The sequence below is a fragment of the Solanum tuberosum genome, unplaced genomic scaffold (genome assembly GCF_000226075.1).
Source record: "Solanum tuberosum cultivar DM 1-3 516 R44 unplaced genomic scaffold, SolTub_3.0 scf00154, whole genome shotgun sequence".
In the NCBI taxonomy this organism is placed as follows: Eukaryota; Viridiplantae; Streptophyta; class Magnoliopsida; order Solanales; family Solanaceae; genus Solanum; species Solanum tuberosum.
In genome coordinates, this window is record NW_006239079.1 from 740,405 (window position 1) to 767,645 (window position 27,241).

The window sequence follows — 27,241 nt, forward strand, 5'->3', positions numbered from 1 at the left end:
GCCGGCGCCACCACCTCCGCCTGCTCAACCTCCGGTGACGGTATCTACCTCGGATTCCTGTGAAGAGCAAGTTATATCATCAAACTCATCTGCAGGGAGCACAGCGGAGCTTTTAGGAGAAAACGAACGGTTAAGATTGGAGAATTTACAGCTCAACAAAGAGTTGAACAGTATGAAGAAGCTCTGCGGCAATATATACGGTATGATGTCTAATTACGCACAGCCTTCCAGCAGCGGTAATCAATCGGCGGAGAGTAGTTCGCCGGGGTTGAAGCCACTGGATCTGTTACGGACGGAACAGTACTTAGGTGAATCACAGGTGAAGGCGGTAGAGGACGGCGAGAGCCTGGAGGAACCGGAGGCGAGATTATTCGGTTTCTCGATAGGCATGAAGCGTGTTAGGGAAGGGGAAGAAGAAAGGACCGATCATGCTCAGGATTTACAGCTGCAGCAACCTGGAACAACTGATGTTAAATCAGAAGCGTCTGATCAGGAAAGTAACGGTGAGAGTGAAGAGAGATCGTGGCTGGTACAGTGCGGTGGACGAAATCAAAGGACTTGTAATTGATAGTTTTGTTGATGTAATGAAACCTTAATTAGATTAGATTAGAGATTATATTAGCTGATCAAAATCGAAAGAGGTGATAATTACGTGGGGTGGAGAGGGGACTATGACTAATCTTGAAGAAGCTTCTTTGAGACCCTTTTTGATTTATTTTGTTACAAACTACTACAGTACTTTACTTTTGTAGCAGTAAAAAATGAATCGTTTTCCACTGCTCTCTTTTGAAAGAGCTGACGGCGGACAACAATTTGAGAAAATTGTGCAAGGAAAGTACGTTTATATCCTTGATCCTTTTGTAATTTTGCCACTGCAAAGAAAAAAGTTTATCAAAATAGTTTCTTTGAGATAATTTTTATGTTAGCAACTGAAACCCAACGAGAAGGGAATTTATTTAAGACTTGGACTTGCTGTAACGCAAAAGGGTAAAATAGTATAAAGGAGTAAATTATCATTTGATTTTTGAAGTGGTGAAATAATCTAATGGATGCTTATATTTTGTATTCTGAATCCTGCTACTCAATACTTTATCAACTAAATTTTTAAATTCGTTAAAATATTATATTTTAAACTATTTTCTCATCAGATTAGTGTGTGTAATTCAACCTCTTACACGTGTAATTTCATTTCATTTTTCAATGACACATAAGAAATTAAATATTTTTTAAAAGAATATTTAACTTTTGTAAATTCTGGAAATTTTTAAATGGTCACATTCTTCAATCTACATATATGCTCACAATTTGAGCATCAAATTCATGTCAAATAGATGAAATTCTTCTTTATTTCACTTGAAATTTCAACTACAAGTTCACTAACACAAATTCAACTAGCCCCAATCATAAATTTAAATTAATTTCACAAACCCATTTGTTGTTCTTCAAGGTTTCTCAAGCTTATCAATGAATTTTTCAAGTTTTTCAATACTCACCATCAGCCCTTTACGTTAATCAATATCATACCTCCTTTTTGAATTAATTAACACAAACAATGGTTTCAACTTTTAAAATAAAAAAACACTAAAAATTTAGAAAAATGGGGGCTGAAAAAATATTAAGGGTGGGGTTTTGATTTGTTGCAAAGAGGAGAGTGGGTTAAAGAAGAAGAAAAAGAGAATGTATGACGGATGATTTTGAAGGAAAAAAAAAGAAAAGGTGTGGTGGGTGATTTTATTGAAGAAATAGAAGAAAGTTTAGGGTTAAGGGTGGGAACAATACCGAAGAAGAAGAGAAATTAGGGTGGGGTGGGAGTGGGAGAGGGTTAATGAAAAAATAAGTTTTTTTAATTAAAAAATAATATTTTAAAATGTAATATAGTGTATTTACGCGCTTGAAAGCGAGTGTATTACATATTTTTCTAACTCAACAATATTTATGTCACATAGGTTTGGTCAATGATCAGAGGGTTTTCAAATATTATGTTTTAATAAGTTTTAGGGTCGAATTGACAAAGTATAGAGTAGAAAAGTTTAGAATACAAACACATACAAGTATAAGGGTCCATTAGATCATTACGTCTTTTAAAATTGAATAACTACTATTATTGAACCTAGAGAATATATATCGAATATCATTTATCTCATATCCAAATGCCTATTTTAAAGGAAAAAGGAAAAATGTATAAGTTGTTATAACTTCGAATTCATGGCCAAATGCCTATTAAAGAAGAAAGGAAAAATGTATTTTAGTTGTTATAAATTCGAATGTGAATGGTGAATGTCCCTTTCGTGACTTTTTTTGGTAATTTGTCTATTAAATGAATGGAATACAAGTCTGTCATGTAACTTAAAGAAGATTTTTTGTAACCTATAGTACTATTCTACTATTATCATTTATTTAGTGTGTTTAGTGGTGGCAAATGGGCGAATTGGGTTAAATTTGGGCGGGTCAAAAATGGGTCAACATAAAATGGGTAATAATTCAATCCGTTCATATTTGATATGGGGTAAAAAATGGATTGGGTAACAAATGAATTGGGTAAAAATACTAGTTTACTCATATTTTATCCATATTTTCATGAGTAAATAGTACTCTACTTAGGAATTCAACATGGAGGAAATATCTTAGTCTTTTTTAGATGAAAAATATTGAAAATGCTTCATTTAGTTTTATTGTATCATAAAAATAAAAATAAAAATCCTAACTTTTCAATATAAAATAAGTTTATGTAATAACATGGGGACAATATTTTTAATTTCCAAGTAAATGAATAGTCGCATTTAAGACTAAAACATGCTTAATGCACTTTAAGGCTTAAGCAATGTCAATACTAATACATGATTTGCTTATTTTACACTATTATTTATTATCCAATATAAAATTAAACAAATATAAAAACATAATTATAATTAACAAAAGAAATGTACATTTAAAATATATATTTTGGGAGGGCCAAAGACTTCACCTTTTCAATTATAGAGAAAAATAATTAGTTCTATAGAAGAACATAAAATGGAAGAGAAGTTACAATTTTTTTTAGTGACATCATGAATTTTGAGTGAATAAAAGTTAGAAGCTTAACCCATTTGGCTAATCCATATTTTACCCATAGTTTACCCATATTTTATCCATATTTTACCCATGTAAAAGTCACTCACCTAACCCATTAAAATATGGACGAATTAGACGAATTATCAAAATATGGGCTCATTTTGCCGGCACTAAGTGTGTTATATATAAAGTTTCAACAATGAATTAGGCTTAACGATTGTTATGATCGATGGAATTTAATTGAGTATGCTATACGAGGGAAATATTAGGCTTATATAAATATTTATTTACTTGTTAGTCACGATTCTCGAAAATTTAGTCCTTTTTGTTAACATTGGAAATACATTTTTTTTTTCGTTTTCATTTTATAAATGGCAGTGCCTATTTTTTCTTTGTTTAATTACTCTTTCTTAATTATTAGTAATATTTTCTTAATTATTTATTACTATTTGTTAATTATTTATTCTTTGTGTGTTTAATTGTTTATTCTTTTATTTAATTATTATTTCCAAAGTATGTAGGTCTGTAGCTATTATTAATGTGTTATTTAGCCATTTAATATTTACGTTCATTTGCTAGATTGTTTATTATAATATAGTAGTTAAACACATAATTAATTGAAAGACTATTATTTAGTTAATTGATTTAGGGTGAACCCATTTATTTAATTTGTTTTGCATATGATACATGGCAAGTGGTAACTATGATTTAGTTAAAAATGATTAATTAATTAATCATTCATTAGTTAAATTAGTGTTGACGTTTAACAAATGATAAGTATGATCTTTTTTTAGAATAGGCGAAATGGTCTGGTGGACCCATATACTTGTATCCGTTTGTATTTTGAACCCTTCTACTTATAACTTTGTCATCTGGACCCTTAAACTCAATAAAACACAATTTAACAAACCCCTTTGACCGTTGACCAGGCTTATGTGGCAGTAAGACGTCTGAGTTGGCAAAAGTGTGTAACTACACGCCTATTAAGGCGAGTGAGGAGCATTTTTACTTGAAAAATACTTAAAATTATAAAAAAATTAATTTTTTAAACCATTAATTTAAAAAACTCCTTCTTCATCCATTACACCTCATTTCAGCCATATTCACCCCTTGCCCAACCCATTTTTTTCTTTTTTTCCACAATCTATTTTTCGGCTAGATTTGATGTGTTGGCTTAGGTTGTTGGTTTTGTGAGGTTGGAGAAGAAAAGGAAAATGGTCGTGACGTGTGGCGGAGATGAAGGCAGGTAAAGGAAGGAATATGAGTGGTTTCGCCGGCAACAATGGCGATGGCAGCGATGGTTTGGGCCATGAAACAATGGGAAGGGGAGAAACTATAATGGGTAGATTTCGACGAGTTTCACGGCATAGGTTGGTGTGAAATTGTATTTGTAAGCAATTTGGGGTGTGAGGATTACGAAAAGCTTGGCCAGATCTGGTTGTGCGGTGGCTAGATCTGGTTGTGCGGTGATTTAGGTTGTTGTTACTGTGGAGGTTGGAGGAGGAAAGAAAAATAGTGATGGTGTGCGGCGGAGATGAAGATGGGTGAGGGAGAAAGTATATGTGATTTCGCCGGCAAAAATGGCGACGACGCCGGCGATGACTTTCTTTTGGTCGTGAAATAGGGAGAATTAGAAATGCCAATAATTAATTAAAATGTTATTATTTTACATTTTATTAAATAATTTTGGTTAGTAATTTTTAAAAATAGTTATGAAATAATTATGATGTGGCATTAATATATATGACGTGGATATGACATGTCAATTATATAAAGGAGAGTGGGCTACACACATGGTTGGAGGGGTCTTAAAAGTCTCTATTTTAATTGAGTTTAAGGGTCCAGATGACAAAGGTATAAGTAGAAGGGTTCAGAATACAAACTGATACAAGTATAAGGGTTCACCAGACCATTTCGCCTTTAGAATACACAGGTAAATATGATTCTATAGATGAATGAAAAAAGCAAATTTATTGAAAAGATATAACGAAGAACAATTATGGCCTATTTGTAAGTATATAAGGATAAATATAACTCTTTTCCGTAATTTATATTTTACATTTTTATTCATACTAATATGATCTAATTCAACGCAATACATTTTTTATTCAACTCACTCAAAATCCAACCAAATACATTCATTTAAAACCTCTGAGACTGACCCATTTCTGAAAAGAGATGGATACTGGGATTGATAAGTGTTTTTGATGCTCTCTCCGTCCATTTTTACTTATCCTCTATAATATTTGTTCACTTTATAAAATCAATAAATAATTTATTATTTTATATCCATTTTTATCTTTGCTATTAAATACTATTGATTTTTCAATGATTAAATGACTTATATTAAATAAAAATGTTTTGGTAAAATAACTCGTATCATTTAGTGCTTTTGAATCCTTATGTCAAGTCAATAATGGATAACTATTATTGGATAGAGGAGTATTGTCCTTATTGATTTTCGCTCAAAATCATACAGTGTAAAGAGATCATGTATGCCTGACGTCTCACGTGGGATCAGTGGCGTAGCTACATGGTTGTCATGTCCATTGGACACCTTTCGTCGGAAAAAAAATATCATATATATAAATAAAATGATACACGAAATGATTAAATAACATATTTTGGACACCCTTAACACAATAAGTTGTTATACGCTAGTGATTTCAAATCCTTGAAATGAAATAGTGATCGTGTGTTTGAATCTCACTAACAACAAATTTTCTGGTCACCCTTTATGAAATTTAGAAGGGAAAGAGTGGTGGTAGGTGGAGACATGTTTGTTACAAAATGTAATTAGCAGGATTCATTAATTTTGTTGGGTAAGGTGACTAATTTGTACCTAAAATTAGCACACTTTTTAACTTAATTACGCGATATATTTTTACTCGGTTCATAAAATAATGGCATCTTTAACTTTTAATTTGTATTAATATAATAATTAATTACATTAATATTTATAACTTATTTTAAACAACTCATTTTAAAGCATCTTCGTATTATTTTAAACTTTGTATTCAATCAAATATCATATCATCAAATAAAGTAGAATAAAGAGAGTAATATTATTCAATAGGAGTATAACATTTATAATTTTGATTAAGAATTCAAGTTCATTTAAAGTAGTAAACTTTGTGACATTTTTTCCAACAAATATAATGAGATACCTATTATAATTTCACAAGTGAAGTGGGGAGAAGATAGAGTAGGCATATTTAGCGAGATAGAGTGGTTGTTATAATTTCTTTCCAATTGCATCTATCAATACAATGCTACCCAATAAGGATGACTGAGTTAGTGCACAGTGCATTATGTGATATTTTATAATTAATTGAGCTCGTTGCATCAGATTTGCATATTTAGTTGGTGTGGGTTACAAACTATTAAAGAAGAGCAAATTTATTCGATACATACCTAAAGAATAGCAGTTTCGAATAACTCCGAGTTTCTATTAATATAATGTATAATTTCCTTTATTAATCAAACACCATCACATTTCACAACTCTTAAACATTTTATACTAGACTTCAGAGTTGAACATATGTGAATTATATACATTTTCCCAGCATGGAGACCAAAGTATTTAATTTGAACATAAAAGAACCTTTAGAGTTTACACAATAAAAGATGTATGTAAATGCTTATAATTTACTGATAATCATCAAGATCTTTGAGGTTTCTCCAACAATGCAGAAAGATAAACTTCATCCTTGGACTTTGGAGAAATAGCCCACTTGTGTTTTTTGTATCTGAATTGCAAGAACATGTACATGAAGTCATCAATATCCCTCCTATTACAGAAGAATCGATCGATCCATAACAATCCTCCTGGTCTTAAAACGCGATCCCAATCAAAAAGGATGAAATCCAATAGCTGCAGATCAATCCAACCATCCATTAGTCCTATCGTATGGATCAAATCCATCGTGTTATCAAAAAAAGGTAGACGTTGGTTCAATGTCACGTATAATGGCACGAGACCCCTTAGTGCTATTGTCTCGCTGAATGGAGCCTCGAGATTCATGGCAGTTGAGATGATTGTCACATTATGTTCTCTCATTCTTGCAGCAAAAGTCCCCGTCCCAACGCCATAATCAAGCCCAATTCTGATCTCCCCTGCCTTGATTCGCAAAACATCTTTGATCAAGAAATCCACAGGAACAGAGGAGTTTGTTACCCACTTTACCTTTTCCTTGTCCATTTCAAACCCTTTTTTCGTGTTCTTTCTCAATAAACACTCGAAATTCCTGCACTTGTAATTGCTCCATCGAATATTTCTACCATCTGGGATTGTCCAAAGGGACTTGTCAATAGGATAAGGCTTCTTATAAAGCTTAGACGCCCTCGCCAAACATCTCCTCCTAGGCAAAGGATCACAACCATTTAACATTAGCTTCTGAGCCAAATTCCAATCATCTTTACAATATGATCCAATTTCGTACTCCATATACTCTTCCAACTCTTTCTTCATCAAAACACACGCATGACCTATCGTGTTATAAATCATCTGTGTACCATAGACATTAACATTTCCATTTCTATTCACCTTAGGAGTTATATACTTCCTGATCTCCTCAATCACAAACGTATTAATCAAAGGATCTTCTTTAACACTTCCAATTCCTTCAACTCTTGGCAACCTAATTTGCCTAAGGGCAATTTGCGCGGAAGACAGAGGCCTAATCACATCTTCTTCTAACAATCTCTTGTACTCCAATCTCGAAATGTTGCTACTAGACAACTCGTCAACTTTAGCTTTGTCCATCTGCTTTACCATCAATTCTAGCTTGTCTTGTAGAGTTTCCATCTTATTAAGAACTTCATCAACACGAGCAGATAATGATCTAATGTCAAAACCATCATACGCGCCATAGAAATGGCGACATATATCTTCATTATGCATGAAAAATCCAACAGAATAGAAGCTAAATAAAGTCGAAAGACTTACAAAGATAACAAGCCCTCCTAGCACAAGTTGAAATGAACTCATAATCCTTACTAATCTACATTTTCGAAAATTCAAATTATAAGGCTTATTCCCCATCCTCAATGACTAACAATTAAACAAAAAACAGAACAAATGTACCATAAAACAATTCAAAAATATGTGATGGTATATATCGTTCGAAAAAAATCCTATAGAGAAAAGCATCCATATACAAGAAAATCACGATGCTACTCGAATACCAAAAAAAAAAAAATTGAAATTAGTTACGAATTTCGTTGTCAATTGTTCAATATTTTTTGGGAGAAAGGGATTATGAAAATATATAAGTGTGATAGAACCCAAAAAGTTGTTTAACTTTTTGGGGTTAATTTGTTAAAATGAAGTTAAGAGCTGGAAAATCGTGAACTGGAAGCATACTAGCTGGGCCATGTTCAATTTGACCTTGATGTGTATAGTCAAAGGGGTGATAATTTTTTTGCTATTATCTACATTATTGACAGTTGAGAACAGGCATATAAGTTTTTCCAAAATTTAAAAAAGTGTTTAATAAGAACATTTTATCATGTATGTGTCTACATAATTTTTTTTAAAAAGTTATCAATTTATTCGTCCTAAATACAATCACAACCAAAAAGAAGAAGAAGATAAAGAGTGATTGCATGTGTCTTGGCATATACACAACATTAAATGAGGTCCATCTTGTACTAATAGAGGTGGAATATCTCCCAAAAACAAAAAACCTATAAGTAGTGTATGAATAGAATTCATTCTTCAGGTTCCTTAATCAGAGGTCTCAAGTTTGAGTCTTTCTGGGTACGAAGTTACCTTTGTTAGGGAGCATTTTACCTCCAATATAGGATTTTTCGGCGTGAATCCCAAGAATTGATTCTTGTAGATGGCTCAAAGGTGTACATAATTTATTTATGGAGACTAACTTTGGGAGTGACTTAAGGAAGCTAACTTGTTGATCACAACTTCATTTGCTTCCCTAAACTAGTGCTTCAGTAGATAGGAATTTTAATTTGTTTGCTATACTGAGATATTCCTATTTAGAAAAATTGACAGACAAGATTTTTTTTTTTGTTGATTTGTTGGCAACTATTCTATAATACAAACGTCAAAGGACAATTAATTTTGGCAATTAGAATTAAGTTGGTCACTATTGGTAGCTAAAGTAGATTTTTAAGCTTATAAGATGGACTTAGCCTTCATGGAGTATTTTCCAAGCCCAAAGAATTAGCATAGCATATGGGCTTGTATATGACTCATAAGTTCAACCCATGATTACAAATTAAATGAAATAGGAGGAGTAAATTAAGAGAAACTTTCACATATAGCCACTCAAAAATAGCTTAATCACGCTCCATAGCTATAGTTTGCTAATTACGATTTGTAGCTACATGTTATAGGGAGGAGAGTGGTGAGCGAGAGAGGGAGAGAGGTGAATTGTATATGTATATCAGTTAGATAATTGTAAATATGTAACTGGTATACATATGTATTTGTATATCTGGCGAGCGAGATAGAGAGAGGCGAGCGAGATTGAGAGATGGAGGAGATAGATGAGCGAGATTGGGAGAAGAGGAGAGAGGCGAGCGAGAGAGGACAATAATTTGTATAATTCACATCTCGTTTGTATAATTCGCTGGTATGTTTATATAATTAGCGTGTTTTTGTATAATTGAGTAATATAAAGTCTGGAATTTATACAAATATGATAAAACTCGAAATAACTAATTAATACAAACATAATTATGAACTTTAAACAGTTATACAAATATTATATTATATAAATTATATTATACAAAATCTAAAAACTACAAGTTTATACAAACTTTAAAAATTTATACACAAAAAGATTGAAAGTATATGGTGATAAAACTAATAAACCAAAGGAAATCATCGTCATATACAAATACAAACCATCATATACAAATACAAATCAAACGAAGAATTGTTAGTTGCGAATTATACAAATGTGGTGAATTATACAAACGTGGCTAATTATACAAACTCGAAGTTAGCACATAATTAATGGTTAATGTTAGTCGCGAGTGGTATCTGAGAAAAGCATAGAAACAATTCCCTCATTCCGACTCAGCTTCTCTCTCCAATTGCAAACTATAGCTATGATGACTAATTAAGTAGTACAAATTTGCTTAAGCGCATAATTTTCCCGTAAATTAAATTTGATTGTTTTTCTCTCATGATGTCTTTTGATATACTCTATCTAGTAAATATTAAGTGAATTATTTGGGTATGAGATATTCCTTCAGAAAAATATTTAAAGACATACTATTACTCTTATAATTATCCTCAAACTATATATTATACTAAAAAATGTAAAGTAGTTAAGAATCTCATTAAATGAAGGGTAAATATAGAAAAGTCACAAAATTTCTCTAACTTTGAATAGTTCACTTATTTTGAACTATGGAAAAAGTCTTAACAATTTACTTAATATGGACTAGAGGCAGTCTCTTAATTAAATATTTACTTCTTTTTTTTAGGTGTTTGTAGTCCTCAAGAACCATTTTTGTTAAGAATAAAATGAAAAAATAACAATTAATTCTATGTTTAAATTCTAAAACTGACAAATAATTTGATATAATTGTTTTTTAAAATCACGACAGCTAATTTGTGATAGTGAGTAGGAGAAAATGGCTAAGGCCTAGAGCAGTCAATAGCTATAAATAGGACACAGCTTGTGTATAGAATGATAAGACACACTTATCCAACAATAATATTAGTAATACCTCTTCTTTATCACTTTTCCTTTACCACTTTCTTTGACTTATATACATTTTCAACTTAAGTAATATACACAGCCACATTACTGATTACTCTAACACATACATAGACCAATAATCATGGCATTTAAACTCATTTTCTATGGAATCAGTTCACTAGGAAAATGCATAGTGAGAAACAAACTCTCATATAAATGAAATGCCGATTCAATCGAAAAAACGATGGAAATAGTCACCGGACATTTTTCAATAGAAAAATAGTGATTTTTTAGTAGTGATTTTCTTCACTTTTGAATAATTTAAGGAATCAACATGGTGAAATTGACTGTATAGCCTTACTTCAATGTTTTTAATTTGTTTGATTGTTTGCTTTATATTCTTAAATGCCTCTTCATCTATGTTACTCCAACTACCCCAATTATGTTTTGTTGACTAGAAAACAGTACACCACACTCTAAACTCATCTCTATGATACTATACATATAGTAGTATTAAATAATCGCCGTTTCTTTTTAATGTTTTCGACTTTCTGTCACAAGTAATAAACAATCATAATCCCTATAACCACATGTACTATGAATAGGTCAAACACCTCTTAAAGACAAAAATAAAACCACTTTTTACAAAATTTTAATTAATCTATATTGTATCAACAACATATTCAATGTGTTCCCACAAGTAAGTAAGGTTCGAGAAAGGAACTAGAAGTGTACACAACCTTATACCAACATAATGGAAGTAAAGATATTGTTTTCAAAAGACCCTCAGCTCAAATAACGACAATCATGTATCATAGGTTGTGAATTTGATACATTCATGAAAAACATGGATATTTGATTAGAGGCTAAATGCAGTGATTTCATTCTGAAAAGGGTAAATGGAGATAATGATTAAAGACTATGTTTTACATAATGACTAATGATTATTAACATATGCTTAATAACAATAACAAGATTAAAATATAAAACTAGACATATGAGATAACAGAGTGATGATTTATTCCCCATTGATTCCTTTCAAGAACTTGAAGACATGGAGCATAGACGGGCGATTAGCCGGATTATCAGAGAGACATATTGTAGCAATCTGTAATGTCTGAAGCATCATCTGCTTTGAATCTGCATCAAGTATTGTTGGATCAAGAACATCAGCTGAATGACCTTTCTTGATCTTCTGGAGTACCCAACCAACCAAGTTTCCACCTTCGACATCTTTGAAATCGAGTCCTGTTGGCTCTTTCCCTGTCAGCAATTCAAGAAGGATCACGCCGAAAGAATAAACATCTCCTTTTGTTGTAGACTGCCATGTCTGCCCATACTCGGGAGGAATGTAACCGAATGTACCAGCAATATCAGTGCTTACATGCGTCTCACAGGCGCTGATCAACCTTGCCAACCCAAAATCTGCAACTTTGGCCTCAAAGTCTTCGTTGAGCAAGATGTTACTTGGCTTAATGTCCCTGTGAATAATGTGTGGTGTGAATCCATGATGAAGAAATGCCAAACCACGAGCAGCTCCTACTGCAATCTTAAGTCGTTTGCTCCAATCCAGCACGTCAAGTGTTCCAGTACGGTTTCTCAACCAGTGGTCCAAGCTCCCATTAACCATATACTCATAAACAAGCACTTTGTCCTCACCATAAGAACAGTACCCAAGCAAAGGAACAAGATTTCGATGTTTCACTTTGCCTAGAGTTTCCATTTCAGCTAAAAATTCGCGGTGACCCTGAGTTTTTGCTTGGTTTAGCTTCTTAACTGCAACTGTCTTAGCATTAGGTAAAGTAGCCTTATAGACAGTTCCAAACCCTCCATCACCAACAATTTTAGTCTTGCAAAAGTTGTTGGTGGCTTCAAGAAGATCAACCAAGGTCAGCTTGAGAAGAGGCTGCTCAAACGTGGCCACATTGATGCTAAGAGGCTCTTTCGACTTGCTGCTGCCTAAGAAATAAAGGTGCTGATCATCACTGTCAAGTTTGCTATCCTCGGGATCACTCTTTCTGCTGCTTCTATTAACCCATATCCTTATCACAATGACAATAGTAAGAGTGATAATTATAGTCCCAGCCACCACTGATAAGATTCCCCAGACATTAAACAACAATGATCTTTTAACAAAACTATTGGCAGGGCATTTTAGAGCCACGATTCCCCCACAGAGATCTTTGTTCCCAGCCACTGAGACTTTTGAAAGATTCTGGCAAATTCCATTCCTCGGTATAGCTCCTTTCAGTTTGTTATCCGTAAAATTTAGTATATCTAAATTGGGAAGGGCACATATTGTTTCGGGAATTTTGCCAGAGAGACTGTTGCCTGAGACATCCAAATACTCAAGTTGCACAAGATTTCCTAGCTCAACTGGAATTTCACCAGTTAAACTGTTTGCATGGAGATCAAGAAACGTCAAATACGACAAGTTGCCCAATGATGGTGGCAAGTCTCCAGTGAAGGAGTTAGTACCCAAATTAATAATCTCAAGTCTCCATGCTGCAGAGTTTGAGAATAGCTTATCTAGACTGCCCGAAAGCCTGTTCTGCTGAACATAAAGGCCAACAAGGTTTACCATCCTGGAAAGCGACTGAGGAAGTTCACCGTCAAGTATATTTGAGCTCAAATCTAAGTGAGTCAGCCCATTTAACTTCCCAAAACTTGAGGGTATTGGACCTGAAAGCATGTTCCCTGTCAAATTCAGCTTCACCAAACTATTTACTTGGCCAATGCTTTCAGGGATTGATCCTGTAAGCTGGTTATTCCCCAGATAAAATCCTTGCAGCTTATGTGAGTTGCCAAATTCCTTTGGAATGGTGCCTGTTAACAAATTCCCGGTTAAGTCTAACGTAGTGAGGTTCACCAGGCGGGCGAGTGATCGTGGTATCTCTCCAGATAGCATGTTATTGCTGAGCAAAAGATCCACTATAACAACACAACTCCCTAGCTCTTCAGGTATTGAGCCAGACAATTTGTTGTGAGACAGATCATAAACTCCATGATGCTGCACATAACTCGAATCAGGGATACTAACTTGCCGGTAATACTTGGAAATCTTAGAAGGAATAGCACCACTAAGATCATTGTGTGAAAGGACTAAACACTGTAACTGAGGCAGATGCCCCAGTGTCTCCGGTATCGACCCACGCAGCCTGTTATTCCCAAGATCCAATGTTGTAAGAGAGACACAATCACCCAACTCATCAGGAATGTAACCCTCAAGAAGATTGGAATTCAAGTTCAACACTGAAAGAGAGGTTAAATTACCAATCTCCTTAGGAATGACACCAGTTATCTGATTGTTACTAAGAACAAGACTCTGCAATGACACAGCATTGCCAATCTCCACCGGTAGAGTACCCCATAACCGGTTATTCGCAGCAGAAAACGCCAACATATAAGTCGAATTCCAGAGACTCACCGGAATTGGACCTGTCAAATTGTTGGAATCCAAATCAAGAACCACCAAAGGAAGCTGTGATAGATACTCCGGAATCATCCCAGCAATACTATTATCCATTAATCCCAACTGACTCAGATTGCCACACTTGACAAATGTGTCATCAATGGTGCCTGTGAGAAAGTTATTGCCAAGCTCAATATCCGCGAGTGCCACGGCATTGCAAAGCTCCTTAGGTATTGGACCAGTCAGTAAGTTATTGCTCAAACTAATATGACTCAACATAGAACAATTCCCAATCTCAGCCGGAATTTTCCCAGAAAACCGGTTACTCGAAAGCAACAATGCATCCATCTGAGTCCATCTTCCAAGCCAATAAGGCAATGCACCAGAAAGCTGATTGTTTTCTGCAGAAAAAGATAGCACAGGCAACTCTGCAAGTTCTTCAGGCAAAGACCCAGAGAGTGAGTTGAAAGAAAGCATTACTGACATCAAGTTTCTACACTTTCCAAGCTCAGAAGGTATTGAACCATTGATCTCAGAGTAAGCAAGGTTCAGTATAGTCAAATTCTCAAGACTACCTATAGCTTTTGGGATTGAACACTTCAATGGGTTATAAGAAAGGTCAAATCTTTTCAAAGATTTCAACTTTGAGATGGATTCAGGCAATGGACCTTCAAGTAAACATGAAGGAGCCAAGAAAATCTCGAGTCTTGAAAGTTCACCAATTTCTGCTGGCAAATGGCCAGAGAATCTGTTTTCCCCAATGTAAAGATCAGTAAGGCTTCTCAATCCCCCAATTTCAGGTGGAATAATACCAGAAAGGGTGTTATTAGAAACATCAAAAGAAGTTAAAGATTGAAGCTTTGTAAAAAGTGTTGCAGATAAAGAACCAGAAAGAAGGTTATTTCCAAGTGCCAAAACTTGTAGCTTAGTAAGCTGACCAAGTTGGGCTGGAATTTTTCCAGTCAGTGCATTGCCTGAAAGGTCAAGTAACTTCATCTCCGTCAACCGTCCAAACTCCGGCGATATTTCTCCAGTAAAACAGTTAGAACCAAGTTTAATTGTTTCTAAAAGAGAAAGTTCACTGAGATGAATTGGTAACTCACCAGACAACTGGTTATTACTCAAATCCAACACTCTTAAACTCTTCAATGAAGCAATGTGGGGTGAAATAGGCCCTTTGAGTGACAAAGAAGAAAGAATAAGGGAAACAACTTGACCATTTTGGCAGAAAACACCATCCCATTTGCAATGTGAAATTGTGGGGGTCCATGTAGACAAAACATAAGGATTTTCAAGAGAACTCCTGAAAGAAAACAAGATTTGTCTTTCTGGGTCCTCCTCTGTTCTTTGTAAAACAACATTAGAAACACAGAAACAGAGAAGAAAGACAACAATGGCAGTAGTAGAAGAAAACCCAGTAGCCATTACAAAAAAAGGAACAGAAGATAAATGAACAAGTGTGGTAGATATGAGAAAGCTGTGTACATTAGTCCATTAAAGAATGGCACTAAAGATGTTGAAAGTTAGAAGCATTAAGAAGAAAGAGAATAGAAGTTGAAAAATACAGATGTTGGGAACATGAAGAGAGGAGAGAAGAACAAACGATGATTCAATTCCATGGTGGAATACCAAATTCTTGAAGAAGATTTTTTTTTTTTTTGTTAATCCCCAAAAAATATATTCTTGGTATAATGTGATTGTGAGAAACAAGAAAATGAAAGTGCAGATTATAAAGAAAGTGCAGTCTTCAAAGGGTCTTGAGTTGGCGCACAGGTTTATTGAGGTTATAATAAAAAATTCCTAACTCATATTTATATTAAAAATCGATTAAATTTAAATTTATATAAATTAAAATACTCGCTAACAAAAATGATTTTATATTGTACTGTGTGAGTGAGTGGGGGTCCTTGGCCCCTACTTATAAGAAAGCCACGGGGGGAACTATTTCACTACCAACAAATGAATACGAAAGGATTGTTGCTTTTGGAATTTGTCACACATTAAGATCTCTGTTTTTATGAGACATATTTTAAGATCCCCAGTTTTGGGAGTATCTACACATGTGTTATCCCTAAAATACCCCTACTAATTGGAAAAAGAAAATCAAGAGGCCCCCCTCCCTTCCCTTTATTTTGGGACAGAAGGAGTAGTATTTTTTAAAAATTGGAATATAATATTAAAAAATTAGTAGTTGATGTTAAGGATATAAGAAAATATATTTTAGTAAATAAAAGTGAACAAAGGGTATTTATTTGATGTTTGACACGTTTGATAGTAATAATTGAGGTTACTTGTAGGGGTAGTTAAACTACTTTGGTAATACATGTGGCTAAACTCTCATTTAAAGAGTCATTTAATCATTATGTGAGGACAAAAGCACATCTGAAATTACTCTTAAATCAAAAAAAGATTTCATTTGTACTTAGGGATACAAGGAACCTTATTTGGTCAAGTTTGTCACTTTACTACAGGGATGTGCAAAAACCGATTTAACTAATAAATTGAATTGAAAATACACTATTGGTTTATCGGTATTGGGTTATTGGGCTAACGGTTTTTAAACGGTTTCGCAAATTTTTTATTGGTTATTGATTTGATTTTTGATTTTATGATTTTTGATAATGGTTAAATCGATAACCCAATAAGACTATACTAAATTTACTAATTTATCCCTAGACCAGTAAACCCTAATTATATAACATTTTACAAACCCTATTACTTTAATCTCAGTATTACTTAAAACCCTAATTATTGTTTCATTATGTAATTGCAGGCACACTTCTAACTTGAATGTGCCAATTGCCTAGACTTGCTGAAAAACGATTGTTACTTTCAGTGGCGAATTTACAGCCAAAAAATAGGGCACCCGCACCCGTGGTCTCTTCGTAAAATTAGATATTTTATATGTATATTTTTTAAGATTTTGTATAATATTATATTCTTGCACCCGTACTACAAGAAGTCTAAATGGTCCACATGGTTAAATGTTGAGTTTTTGACCTTGAGGATTAAGGATCAATTCTCACTTCAATACATTTTACTTGGTGCACCCATGTTCGAAAAATTCTAGATTCGCCTCTAGTTACTTTCACATTTTTTTCTTTGAATGTGTCTAGTGTCTAAACTTGCAAGAAAAATGATTGTTACTTTTATGATTATTGCTTTCATGCTAAATGCTGAAAAAATCATATGGTTTATATGAAAATTTTCTTATCGTGTATATTAATATATATGAGTATTTTCTTATTGGTTAAACCGAAAATCGAACCGTTAAGTACCATAAACCGATTAACCAAAAACCAATAAGAAATATGTTATTGGTTTGGTTATCGGTTTGACGTATTTACAAACCAAAAACCGATAAACCAAATCAATAACACATAAAACCGAACCGAACCGAACCGACCGATGCGTACCCCTACTTTACTATAATATGGAAAAGAATATATATTAAATATAATTCAACGAATTTTAGTAGTAGTATCATTTTCTTTCTTCAAATTAGTGTTATATTGAAATTTTAATTAAATTTGGATCACGCATTATATTAGTGACAAAGTCAGAATTTCACTAAGGATGTCCATAAAAAGTGTTGCAAATGAGATTTAAACACATAAGCACCCTTGTTCAAAACGTCTAAAATTACTATGCTACAACACCTTGTTCTGTCAAGAGTGTTCAACATATGTTATTTAATCACTTAATGTATTGATTTACTTATATATACGATATTATTTTTCGACAAATGGTGTCCAATTAGACACTCTGATAATAATATAGCTACGCCACTGACTACAGGGTTCATTTGAAGGTGATGCTCCCAACATGATTTTCTCCATATCTAGGACTCAATTTGAAATCTCTAGTTAAGGATGAAACAATCTCAATCACTTTATCACAACTCAGGTTCGTGTAGTACTATTATTTGTTTTTTGGAAAATGTTGGGAAGGATATAGTGGTCATTGTGCATTTGTTTGTAAAATGACATGTAACATTTGAGGAAAAGGAAGTTAATGATGGGACGGTTGGTCAGAGGGGAAGAGGCTTAGCACTGTTTCTCCTGCGGAAACAAACAAATGGATTTTACCCTTTCGTACCAAAAAACATCATCACTCGGGAGACAAACAAATGGATTCTCAATTTATTTTAATTTATAGTAAAAATTTATATTAAAAAAAGGTTTATTATATAAATAACTTATTAAATGTGGTAGGATATTTCATTTAAATACTCAAATTAAACACCTTCAACTTCTAATAAAATGTTCAATTATATATTTTTTGTTTAAATTTTTATTTTTTATTTTTACTTTTAGACAGTTAAGTCAACCACATAAAATAAGTTTTTTTTTTTAATTATACACATTTAGTTCAATAATGTGTATGATCTAGAATTTTTTTTACTTTGAGATTGATACGTATAATTAAAGAAGATAATATGTTTATATGGTTAATTAACTTATACATCAAATAGACGGGTGAAAACGTGCATAATTCCATTTTTTTCTCCAAAATTTAAATTAAAAGTATTTAATTAAGAGACTTTATTAGAAGTTGAAATTTTCAATTACAACGACACTTAGTTTAAATATTCTGATAAATTTAAGGGATCGATGTGATAAGGGTGTGCAAATATTGATTTAACTGATAAAATCAAACCGAAAAAATACTATTGATATTAGGTTGTTGGGTTAATGATTTTTAAACAATTTTGTAAATTTTTTACTGGGTTGTCGGTTCGGTTTCCAATTTTATGATTTTTTGTTAGTGGTTAAATCGATAATCCAATAAGATGTATGTTAAAAATTATTATTTTACTAACAACTTTAACATTTTACCAATCCTATTTTCTAAATTTTAGCATTACTTTTGGCCGTAGGCAACAAAAACTAGCATTACTTCCTCTCTATTCCGGCACCTTCTCTCTTTTCGACATAAACTAAGTATACATTCTCTCTTCTCAATTAGATTTGATTGTGACAAACACACACAATTATTTGTTGTTTCCTCAATTTATTGCATTACTTTTTAAAAGAAATTCGAACAATTATATGTCGTAAACAAAGATATGATCAATGTAAAAATTTGTGTTGAACTAATTTTATTCTTTTTAGTATTTATATTTTTATAACATTTTATATATATAATTATATGAGAATTTACTTATCGATTATATCAAATTGATTAACCAAAAAGCAATAATAAGCATGTTCTTATTGATTTGATTATCAATTTAACATGTTCACAAATCAAACTATAAAGACATAAAATCAAATTGAACCGATCAATACATGTAACTATGTATTAAGTTAAGAAAAGTGTTTTGTAACACAAATCTGATTGAAGTGAAGGAAACTTTATGTTCCAACAATAAATCTTGTTGGTGGAGGGGTAGGAGCCTAGCTACGTAAATAATGAACAGTAAATATGATGACAAAACTTGCTTAAACACATCAAATATTGCATTAAATACGACCACATAAAAAAAAAGGTTATGTGAGACTTGTACGTTTATATATCAAAAAAGAAGGATAAGATGCAATTTGCAATACATAAATGCCAAAAATAGAAGCTATAGAAATATGACTTTTGCTCTGAACAAATTAAAGCTGGCTAACTTCCTTTGTTTCTCTCCCTCTTACGTTTCAATGATCTATTTAATATCAACAAATCCAACTTTTTTAGAAAAAGAATTTTGATAAAAAAATTATTTAAAAAAAAAATAAAACTATCTATTGTGCAGAGCTTCAATTAGATTCGAATTATGCATGACAAAATCTATTTTGGGGGTGACAGTTCTAACATGATTTTTTTATAACAAGGAAAATCCGCAGCTGCTACCCTATGAATGTGCACGGGATAGAATTCTCAAACCTATGTAATAGCTCACAAACCACATAAGAAAAGTAACCCGCACTAGGCAATCCCAGTGCGACGAGCTTGACCCAGAAGGCAAACCCTTTGCCGTCGCCGGCAAAGATTTCGAACTTGAGACCTCAAATATAAAAGTCCAAAGCCCAAGCCACTGCTGGGCCTCCATATTCAGAATTTAAACTCGAAATTTCTAATTAAATACAAAATTACAAATTTTAAAGTTTTCCTTTCTCTTCTGACTTTAGGAATATCAAATAATGTCACGTAAATTTAAGTCCGAGAAAGCAAAAGATAGTGTAGATTCTCTGGATATTAGAGTGTTACAACTTTCAATGTAAATTTGATATCTTTTCAGTGAGGAGCAGAGATTCTTCTCACTTTGGTGTTGGGTTTTGGCTCATTTGTGATTGATGGATGGAAGTTTTTTTTTTTTTAGATTTACGACTCTTTTAAGGATATCAAATGTTGATTACACTTACTAATATTTCACAAAGATTACTAATTTGATTTATACTTATAAGATAATTTAAATATTAATATGATCATGTATAAGGTTTTTATCATCACCTTCCATTTAATTATAAATAATTTAAGGGAAAAGGGTCTGATATACCTCTCAATTATGTCATTTAGAGCTAATATACCCCTCGTTATTAAAGTGACTTATATATACCGCTACTTATATACAAATGACTCACATATACCTTTTTCCTCTAACGGGAGTGAAAAAAATATTTTTAGTTTACTTTTAAAATTTCTTTTTTAAAAAAATATAATCCCATATGGATATATTTAATCCTCCTCAAACATTTTTTTGTTTCAATGACTAATTTATTTATGTTTCACTAATATTCTTGTAAAATTTATTATAGTTGACCCATTTTTTTTCTTCAAATACAAAAACTAAATTACAATATAGCCAAAAAAAATAGTTTTAAATTATAATATAGCCATAAAAAAATAGTTTCAATTTTTTTTTCCTTTACACTAAGGAATGAAAGAAAGAAATAAAATAAGAATAAGAAACTCAAATAATGATAATCAAAGAAGTCAAAAAATAATTTATGTATGAAAAAGATTAAAATATACCTTGAACTTTGTTAGAAGAATCATATATACTCCTTATTTTTTTAAAATTAAAAGTCAAAAATATAAATTTAAAACTAATTTTTCACTTCTATTAAATGAAGGGTATATGTGAGCTCATTTAGTAACAGTAGGGGTATATGTGAGCCGTTTGTATAACGCTAAGGGTATATATAAGTCATTTTCATAACGAGGGAGATATCCACTCCAAATGATAAAGTTGAGGGGTATATCATGCCCTTTTCCCATAAATTAAATAGAAAAATATGCCACGGTCACTCAATTTGGCTACATTTGATAGTAAGTTATATTACTGGAATTATATTTGGGGCAAATGATTAAATTTGCTCAAATTAGCTACTTTTACTCCATGGTAATAATTAGGGTTCGTTTTGGTTTAAAAATAAGTTATTCCAATGTACATTTCAGTTTTTACCTCAAGTACTTGACCATTTATGGCTCTAATTAAGACATCCATATTATAAATTTGCTGGTGATCTGTATTATCAATTCATTTGTTGTTCTTAATTTCTACATTCAATAACTATACATAATTGGCATTAACGTTACTCTACAAAATACAACTGGATAACATAAATTAAACTCTCTTATTTGACTCATTTTTTCATTTAATTTCATGCCATGTTAGGTATTAAAGCCAAAACCTAAACATTTTTAGACTTAAAAAGCTAGCTATATATAGGGAACGACTTGGACGAGGGGGGGCTGAAATTTGAGCAATATGGACACGTTTTGCCTCTCTCTACTTCTTTATGATATTGTTGAACTTTGATTAGAAAGAGGAAGGAAAATAAATCGAAGGAAAAAAACGATCAGGTCGATTTGGATCAGTTATTGGTCAAAATCAAAATCAAATCAATTTAATCGTTTTTTAGATTATTGAAATGAAATCAAACCAAATATAATATACATTTATCGATTTGATTGTTATCGGTTTCGTTTTGATTTTGTTATTCAGTTATTAACCATACACAAAAAATAAAAGAAATGATTCATTCAGAAGGGAAAAAAAGACAACAATTCATTCAAAACAAAAAATAGCTAGAACGACTCACATTAAAGAACTTTCGATCACTGAATTTTCTGTGAATAAAGGTTCAAAATTCACTATTTTGGCCAGGAAGGAAGAGACATTCTTAATCCCATCAAGAACTGTCATAAACACTCATATACATGAAATCAATAAGATAAATGTTCTTATCTTGAGCTTTTTTGGCTTTAATAAATTATAGATAAATTTTGATGAAAACATTTATAAGATATTTAAAATTATTTATAAAAATAATATATAATGTACGTACAAGAATAAAATATATGTATATAATTTGTCTGTTTGGTTCGGTTGTTTCTTCATTTTTTTAAACAAAAAACTATCAATTTTTAAAAATCTAAAATCAAACCATACCCAAGTAAAATCGATTTATTTAATTTAATTTTTCACTTTGAATCAATTTTTATTCCAACCGTGAACAACCCGCCTACAACACTTAATTGTGAATGTCCCTGCATTTACTACTATCACTATATCTCGAAGATGCTTACAAATAGCTTTGCAACTTGATTTTTTTTTTAAAAGTAACAAGTAATTTTATATAACTTTTTAAAAAAGGTTGTAAGTACTTATAAATAGTTTTACATGCAACTTCCTAAAGTAACTTACAAAATGGCTTGCAAGCAACTTATGATCCTTTTTATAAATAGGGAGTTAAGCCAATTTATTGTATGCATCAGTTTAAAATGAAATAATATATCAGACATATAAATGTGACATTTGTTTTTGGATTTGCAGTATTTGGTTGGTGGTTATGGAGTTTTCTTGGTGATGGTGTATAAAAGGATGTGTGAAAATTGGGAAATGAGTTTTTGAAGTAGTGTATATCCTTTGGTCAATTTATGTATATCTTTTCTGTATGTATATATCATGTATATCGTTGTATATTCATAGAAAATTTTGTGGGATTAACAATTGAATCCCGGCGTGATTGGCGAACAACATCGCTCGAAAATCAGTAATTGGTGAGCTTGTTAGCTTGAAGTAGGGGTGTCAAAATCAAGTTCAATCCGCCAAATCTGGACGTGTCAAAATCGATTCATTTATTAGTCCAATTCATTTTAGACTATTAATAATTGGACAGGTTAAGTTATGACTCACATTTTAGGTCATTTCAATCCAAGTAGCTTTTGGGCAGGTCAATAACTCATTCATTTATCAACTCAGCTCAATTTGGCTCACTCATTTGACACATCTAGCCTAAAGTTACAACTATGAGAATGATATCACAAAATCAAATGGCATACAAGTGGGGGGATCGAAAGAGATATATTTATATTCTAATCCTAGGTACGTCTTGCGTGTGATCTACCTCTCGTAACGAGCATTATTTGCATTACATTCGCTTAGTGGGGAGGGTTACGGATTCTCAAAAACGTTCCCGACAAGATTTATTTGATGGACTAATGAACTCTACCTCCAAACTTATCTCTCCAGAACTAAGCGGATATGCATCACTATTAATAATATGAGCAACATTACCAGGTACAACTCAGGTCCATGTACGGTTAGAGCATCACAATAGTAGTATTTTTTTTAACAAAGATGTGTTATGCTATATCTCTTGGCATACCAAAAGTGTTAAAGTAGTATTTTTTTAACAAAGATGTGGCAGCGAAAATATTAAAATATTCGTAGATGTGGTTGAGTTGGTGCAACATGTGGTATTTCATGAAAAAGATTATTGATTCTACCAACGTCTTTTTACTCAAACTCGTCGCACCAGATTTGTCTAGTACAATTTATATCTCATGAATAATCTGTGAGCTATTACATAAAAATGTTATATGAGTTTCCTATGAGGATTCCAAATGGTAAAATAAATTTAAAATACACTCCAAAATATGTACTCAACAAATAGCTACTTGAATTTATAATTGGTAATAGACTCTTCTTATATAACTAATTATTCTAATAATCAAAATATTATATCCCTCCTGCGATTAAACAAGTGGTCATTCTAGTACACCAATTTTTTGTATAATAACTAAACAACTAACCATTCCAACAAATATTTGGCAATACTAGATCTAGACACTAGCGGCAGGCAACTCTTGTTCAAGGAGAGTTAATTAACATTTTTTTCAATTATTATAAAATTAAAATGTATAGATAAAGTTTCTCCCTCTTCACCCAACTTCATCCAACCCTCACCTCTTGACCATCTCATGACTACCCGTCATTTCATTTATGAATCCCCACTCTCTTCTCTATCTTATTTTATTGAGATAAGTGTCAAAAACACGCCTAAACTATACCCTTTTTTTTTAGTTTCATACCTAAACTATTGAGAGTGTGAGTTTCATACCTAAACTATCACTTTTTAGTTTGAGAAACACACATCTCTCTTTTATACCACTCTCATCTTGGTGTGTAATACACTCTCTTTTATTTTAAAAAATTATCACATCACACTTCACATGGACAAAACATTCAACCTTGACAAAAATAAATAAATTATTAGTATTAGTATTAGTTAAAATTTAAAAATTATTATCCAAAAAAATAATATTTCTTTTATAAAATAAAATGTAAAATATTTTTCTTACTGTCACGACCTAGACTGTAGTGATTGACACTCACACTAACCCTCCGGTGGGAGAACCATTACTACAACTTAACTAAAAATTAAGATATTAAAGGGTACGGAAGTAGGTTTAAATGACATTAAAAATACGGAGTTCCCATAAACTCCAAAGGTTTAAACAAATAACTTAACCAAAACTAATGCAGAAGTCTTAACCCTTAGAACCTAAAAGTCATTGTACCAAAACTCTATTAATGACAAGTCTAAGAACAAGGGGTACAACCTCGAAACTAAACAAACACCCTTTACAAATAGTCTGAGTTCGAAAAGAGTGGACTTAAACAAGAAAGATCCATGGAAGCCTGAAAGAACTGGCTTACCCTTGAATCCGGTCACGCTCAATAGTCACCTAGCTGAGGTCTATCAATAGCCGCCTGAAGATGCCCTGTACTCAACAAAGAACAAGCAAGAGCAGTATCAGTACACAATCACAGTGTACTGGTAGGATCACGCGGCTATCTCAATAAGTGAAACACAAGCAAGTAACCACAACATTATAAAACAAACATATATCGAACATATACAATATTAGTCATCTTTTCAAAATCAAAGTAGCATTCCACATTCTCAATAACACACATTGGTTATCAATTTAGTGCAACATACAATCTTCCAATATCAATCATCATTAGATATGAACGTAATCATCACAAGTAGATACACAACACAATTCAATGATCATCTCATGGAACCCACACCCAAACAGTTAGCATACCGGTTCGTGGTACCCGATCCAATGTTTATACTAGAACATGGCAACCGATCCCATAATTATGCTGAAATGTGGCAACCGATCCCATATTTATGCCGGAACGTGGCAACCGATCCAAGTTAGTGTGTCGAAACGTAACACCCGATCCATTCAACAAACCACAATCACAATCACAATGTATATTCTCACAATCATACAACAAGAGGTGATTCATGGCATATAATTATTCAATTATCCTCATGTACGATTAGGGTGATCAATAATGCAACATTCACATACATACGTGCATCATATTGAGCAATTACAAACATCTATCAAATTAACATGAAATCACAACCTTCACCTACCTCGAATCCAAGTTTTAATCCCCTAAGGCACTTGAATCTTCCATTTTCGGATTCTTCCCGCTTGTTCGTGATCTAAAAACATACAATTAATGCAAGGATCAATAAACGAGGCTTAATTACCCGGATTATAATCAACATTATCAACCCTAGGCCAACCCAAGATCTCAATACCCAAATTAGGGCTTTTTCCACTATTAAGTTCAGATCAAAACCTTTCCCCAATGATAATTACCCAAGAAACTTCGTTTTATGGATCGAAAAACGGATTCAGAGAGTTAAAACCTTACCTTTAGCCTCAAGAATGGTGAAAAACGATCAAGAACTCGTCTGGGGTCGTTCATTAGCTCTCAAAGTCGAAAAGTGCATAATAAAGACGTTTTGAGGTTTATTTACGAGCTTAAGTCGCGTCGGACCCGCCACAACGGTCCTCTCCCCGCTACAACGTCCCCGCCCTGGCGGCAGAAATCCTGCCCCAGCGGCTTGCACGGAACCAGTGAGCAAATTTAAGAATTCCAAACTCCTATTTCACAACACACCTTCATCCCATGACACTCAGAAAATACCTAATCACGCTAAGATTAGTTTCGAGAGTTCTACTCACCCGAATTCACTTCCGTAAAGTCGTACGGGTTCCTTAACATCTTAGTTATCTACTCATGTGATCAAAATCATAATTAGATCACCCAATTGTTACTAAATTTCTCTAGACTCACCTGACTCCAATTTCGTCCAAATCTGGACTAGGCTAGGAAATTCCAAGTTACTACTCAAAAGTTTTCTGGCCCGAATTCTTTTCCCATTTGCTTTTTCCTAACGACGGAATCAGGTCGTTACAATAGATACCAATTTACCCATCACTCGTCCCCAAGTGATCAACTAGGAATGACCGGCTAAAGTAAGGGTAAAATAGTATCTGAATCGTCGAATTACTGGGGATACTTGTCTCGCATACCCTTCTTAACGAATCTCATTACCCCCTAAGGGTTTCACATCTCCTACCTCAAACCAGCCAATTGAATACCTACACATCCTCCCTTACAATGCCTCAATGAAGTCATCTCAACACTCGAGTGAAAAATATTATTGTATGTAAACTAAGCTAATCAATAAAACGATTCCCAACAACCACCAAAGTTGATCGTACACACGTCTACCACATGTTATCAAGGATCTTGACACAATTATCAGGACTAATCCTTTCTCACATAAGCATGATAACATTCTAAATCAATACTCGCTACAATTAGAAGTGAACTTGAACCAACCAACACGCACTCATAATACCCAAACAATCACAGTTCTTGACAACATCTCCATCCCACAACATAAATTCACATGAGCTTAAGTTATAACAAATTTGATCTTTAAATATCAGATACTCATCGAGGGATATGTCCAAGCATACAATCCCTCATACCACACTA

At 32.9% G+C, this 27,241-nt stretch overlaps 3 protein-coding genes across 3 annotated transcripts in view; 1 reads left to right on the forward strand and 2 right to left on the reverse strand.

Moving 5' to 3' along the window:
- LOC102597973 (heat stress transcription factor B-2a-like) overlaps positions 1-897 on the forward strand; it is a 2,434-nt gene extending 1,537 nt beyond the window's left edge. Inside the window, exon 4 of the mRNA XM_015311268.1 lies at positions 2-897. Within this exon, the coding sequence (XP_015166754.1) occupies positions 2-568 (567 nt within the window). The 3' untranslated portion in view covers positions 569-897. The remainder of the gene's footprint in view (position 1) is intronic.
- Positions 898-6,712: 5,815 nt separating this feature from the next.
- On the reverse strand, positions 6,713-8,095 carry LOC102598299 (uncharacterized). The gene has a single exon (XM_006353335.1). It carries the CDS (start codon positions 8,093-8,095, stop codon positions 6,713-6,715), a length of 1,383 nt encoding a protein of 460 aa, XP_006353397.1.
- Positions 8,096-11,633: 3,538 nt separating this feature from the next.
- On the reverse strand, positions 11,634-15,816 carry LOC102598639 (leucine-rich repeat receptor protein kinase EMS1). Its single transcript, XM_006353336.2, has one exon. The coding sequence runs from the start codon at positions 15,562-15,564 to the stop codon at positions 11,746-11,748; it is 3,819 nt and encodes a 1,272-aa protein (XP_006353398.1). The 5' UTR covers positions 15,565-15,816; the 3' UTR covers positions 11,634-11,745.
- Positions 15,817-27,241: the final 11,425 nt, after the last annotated feature.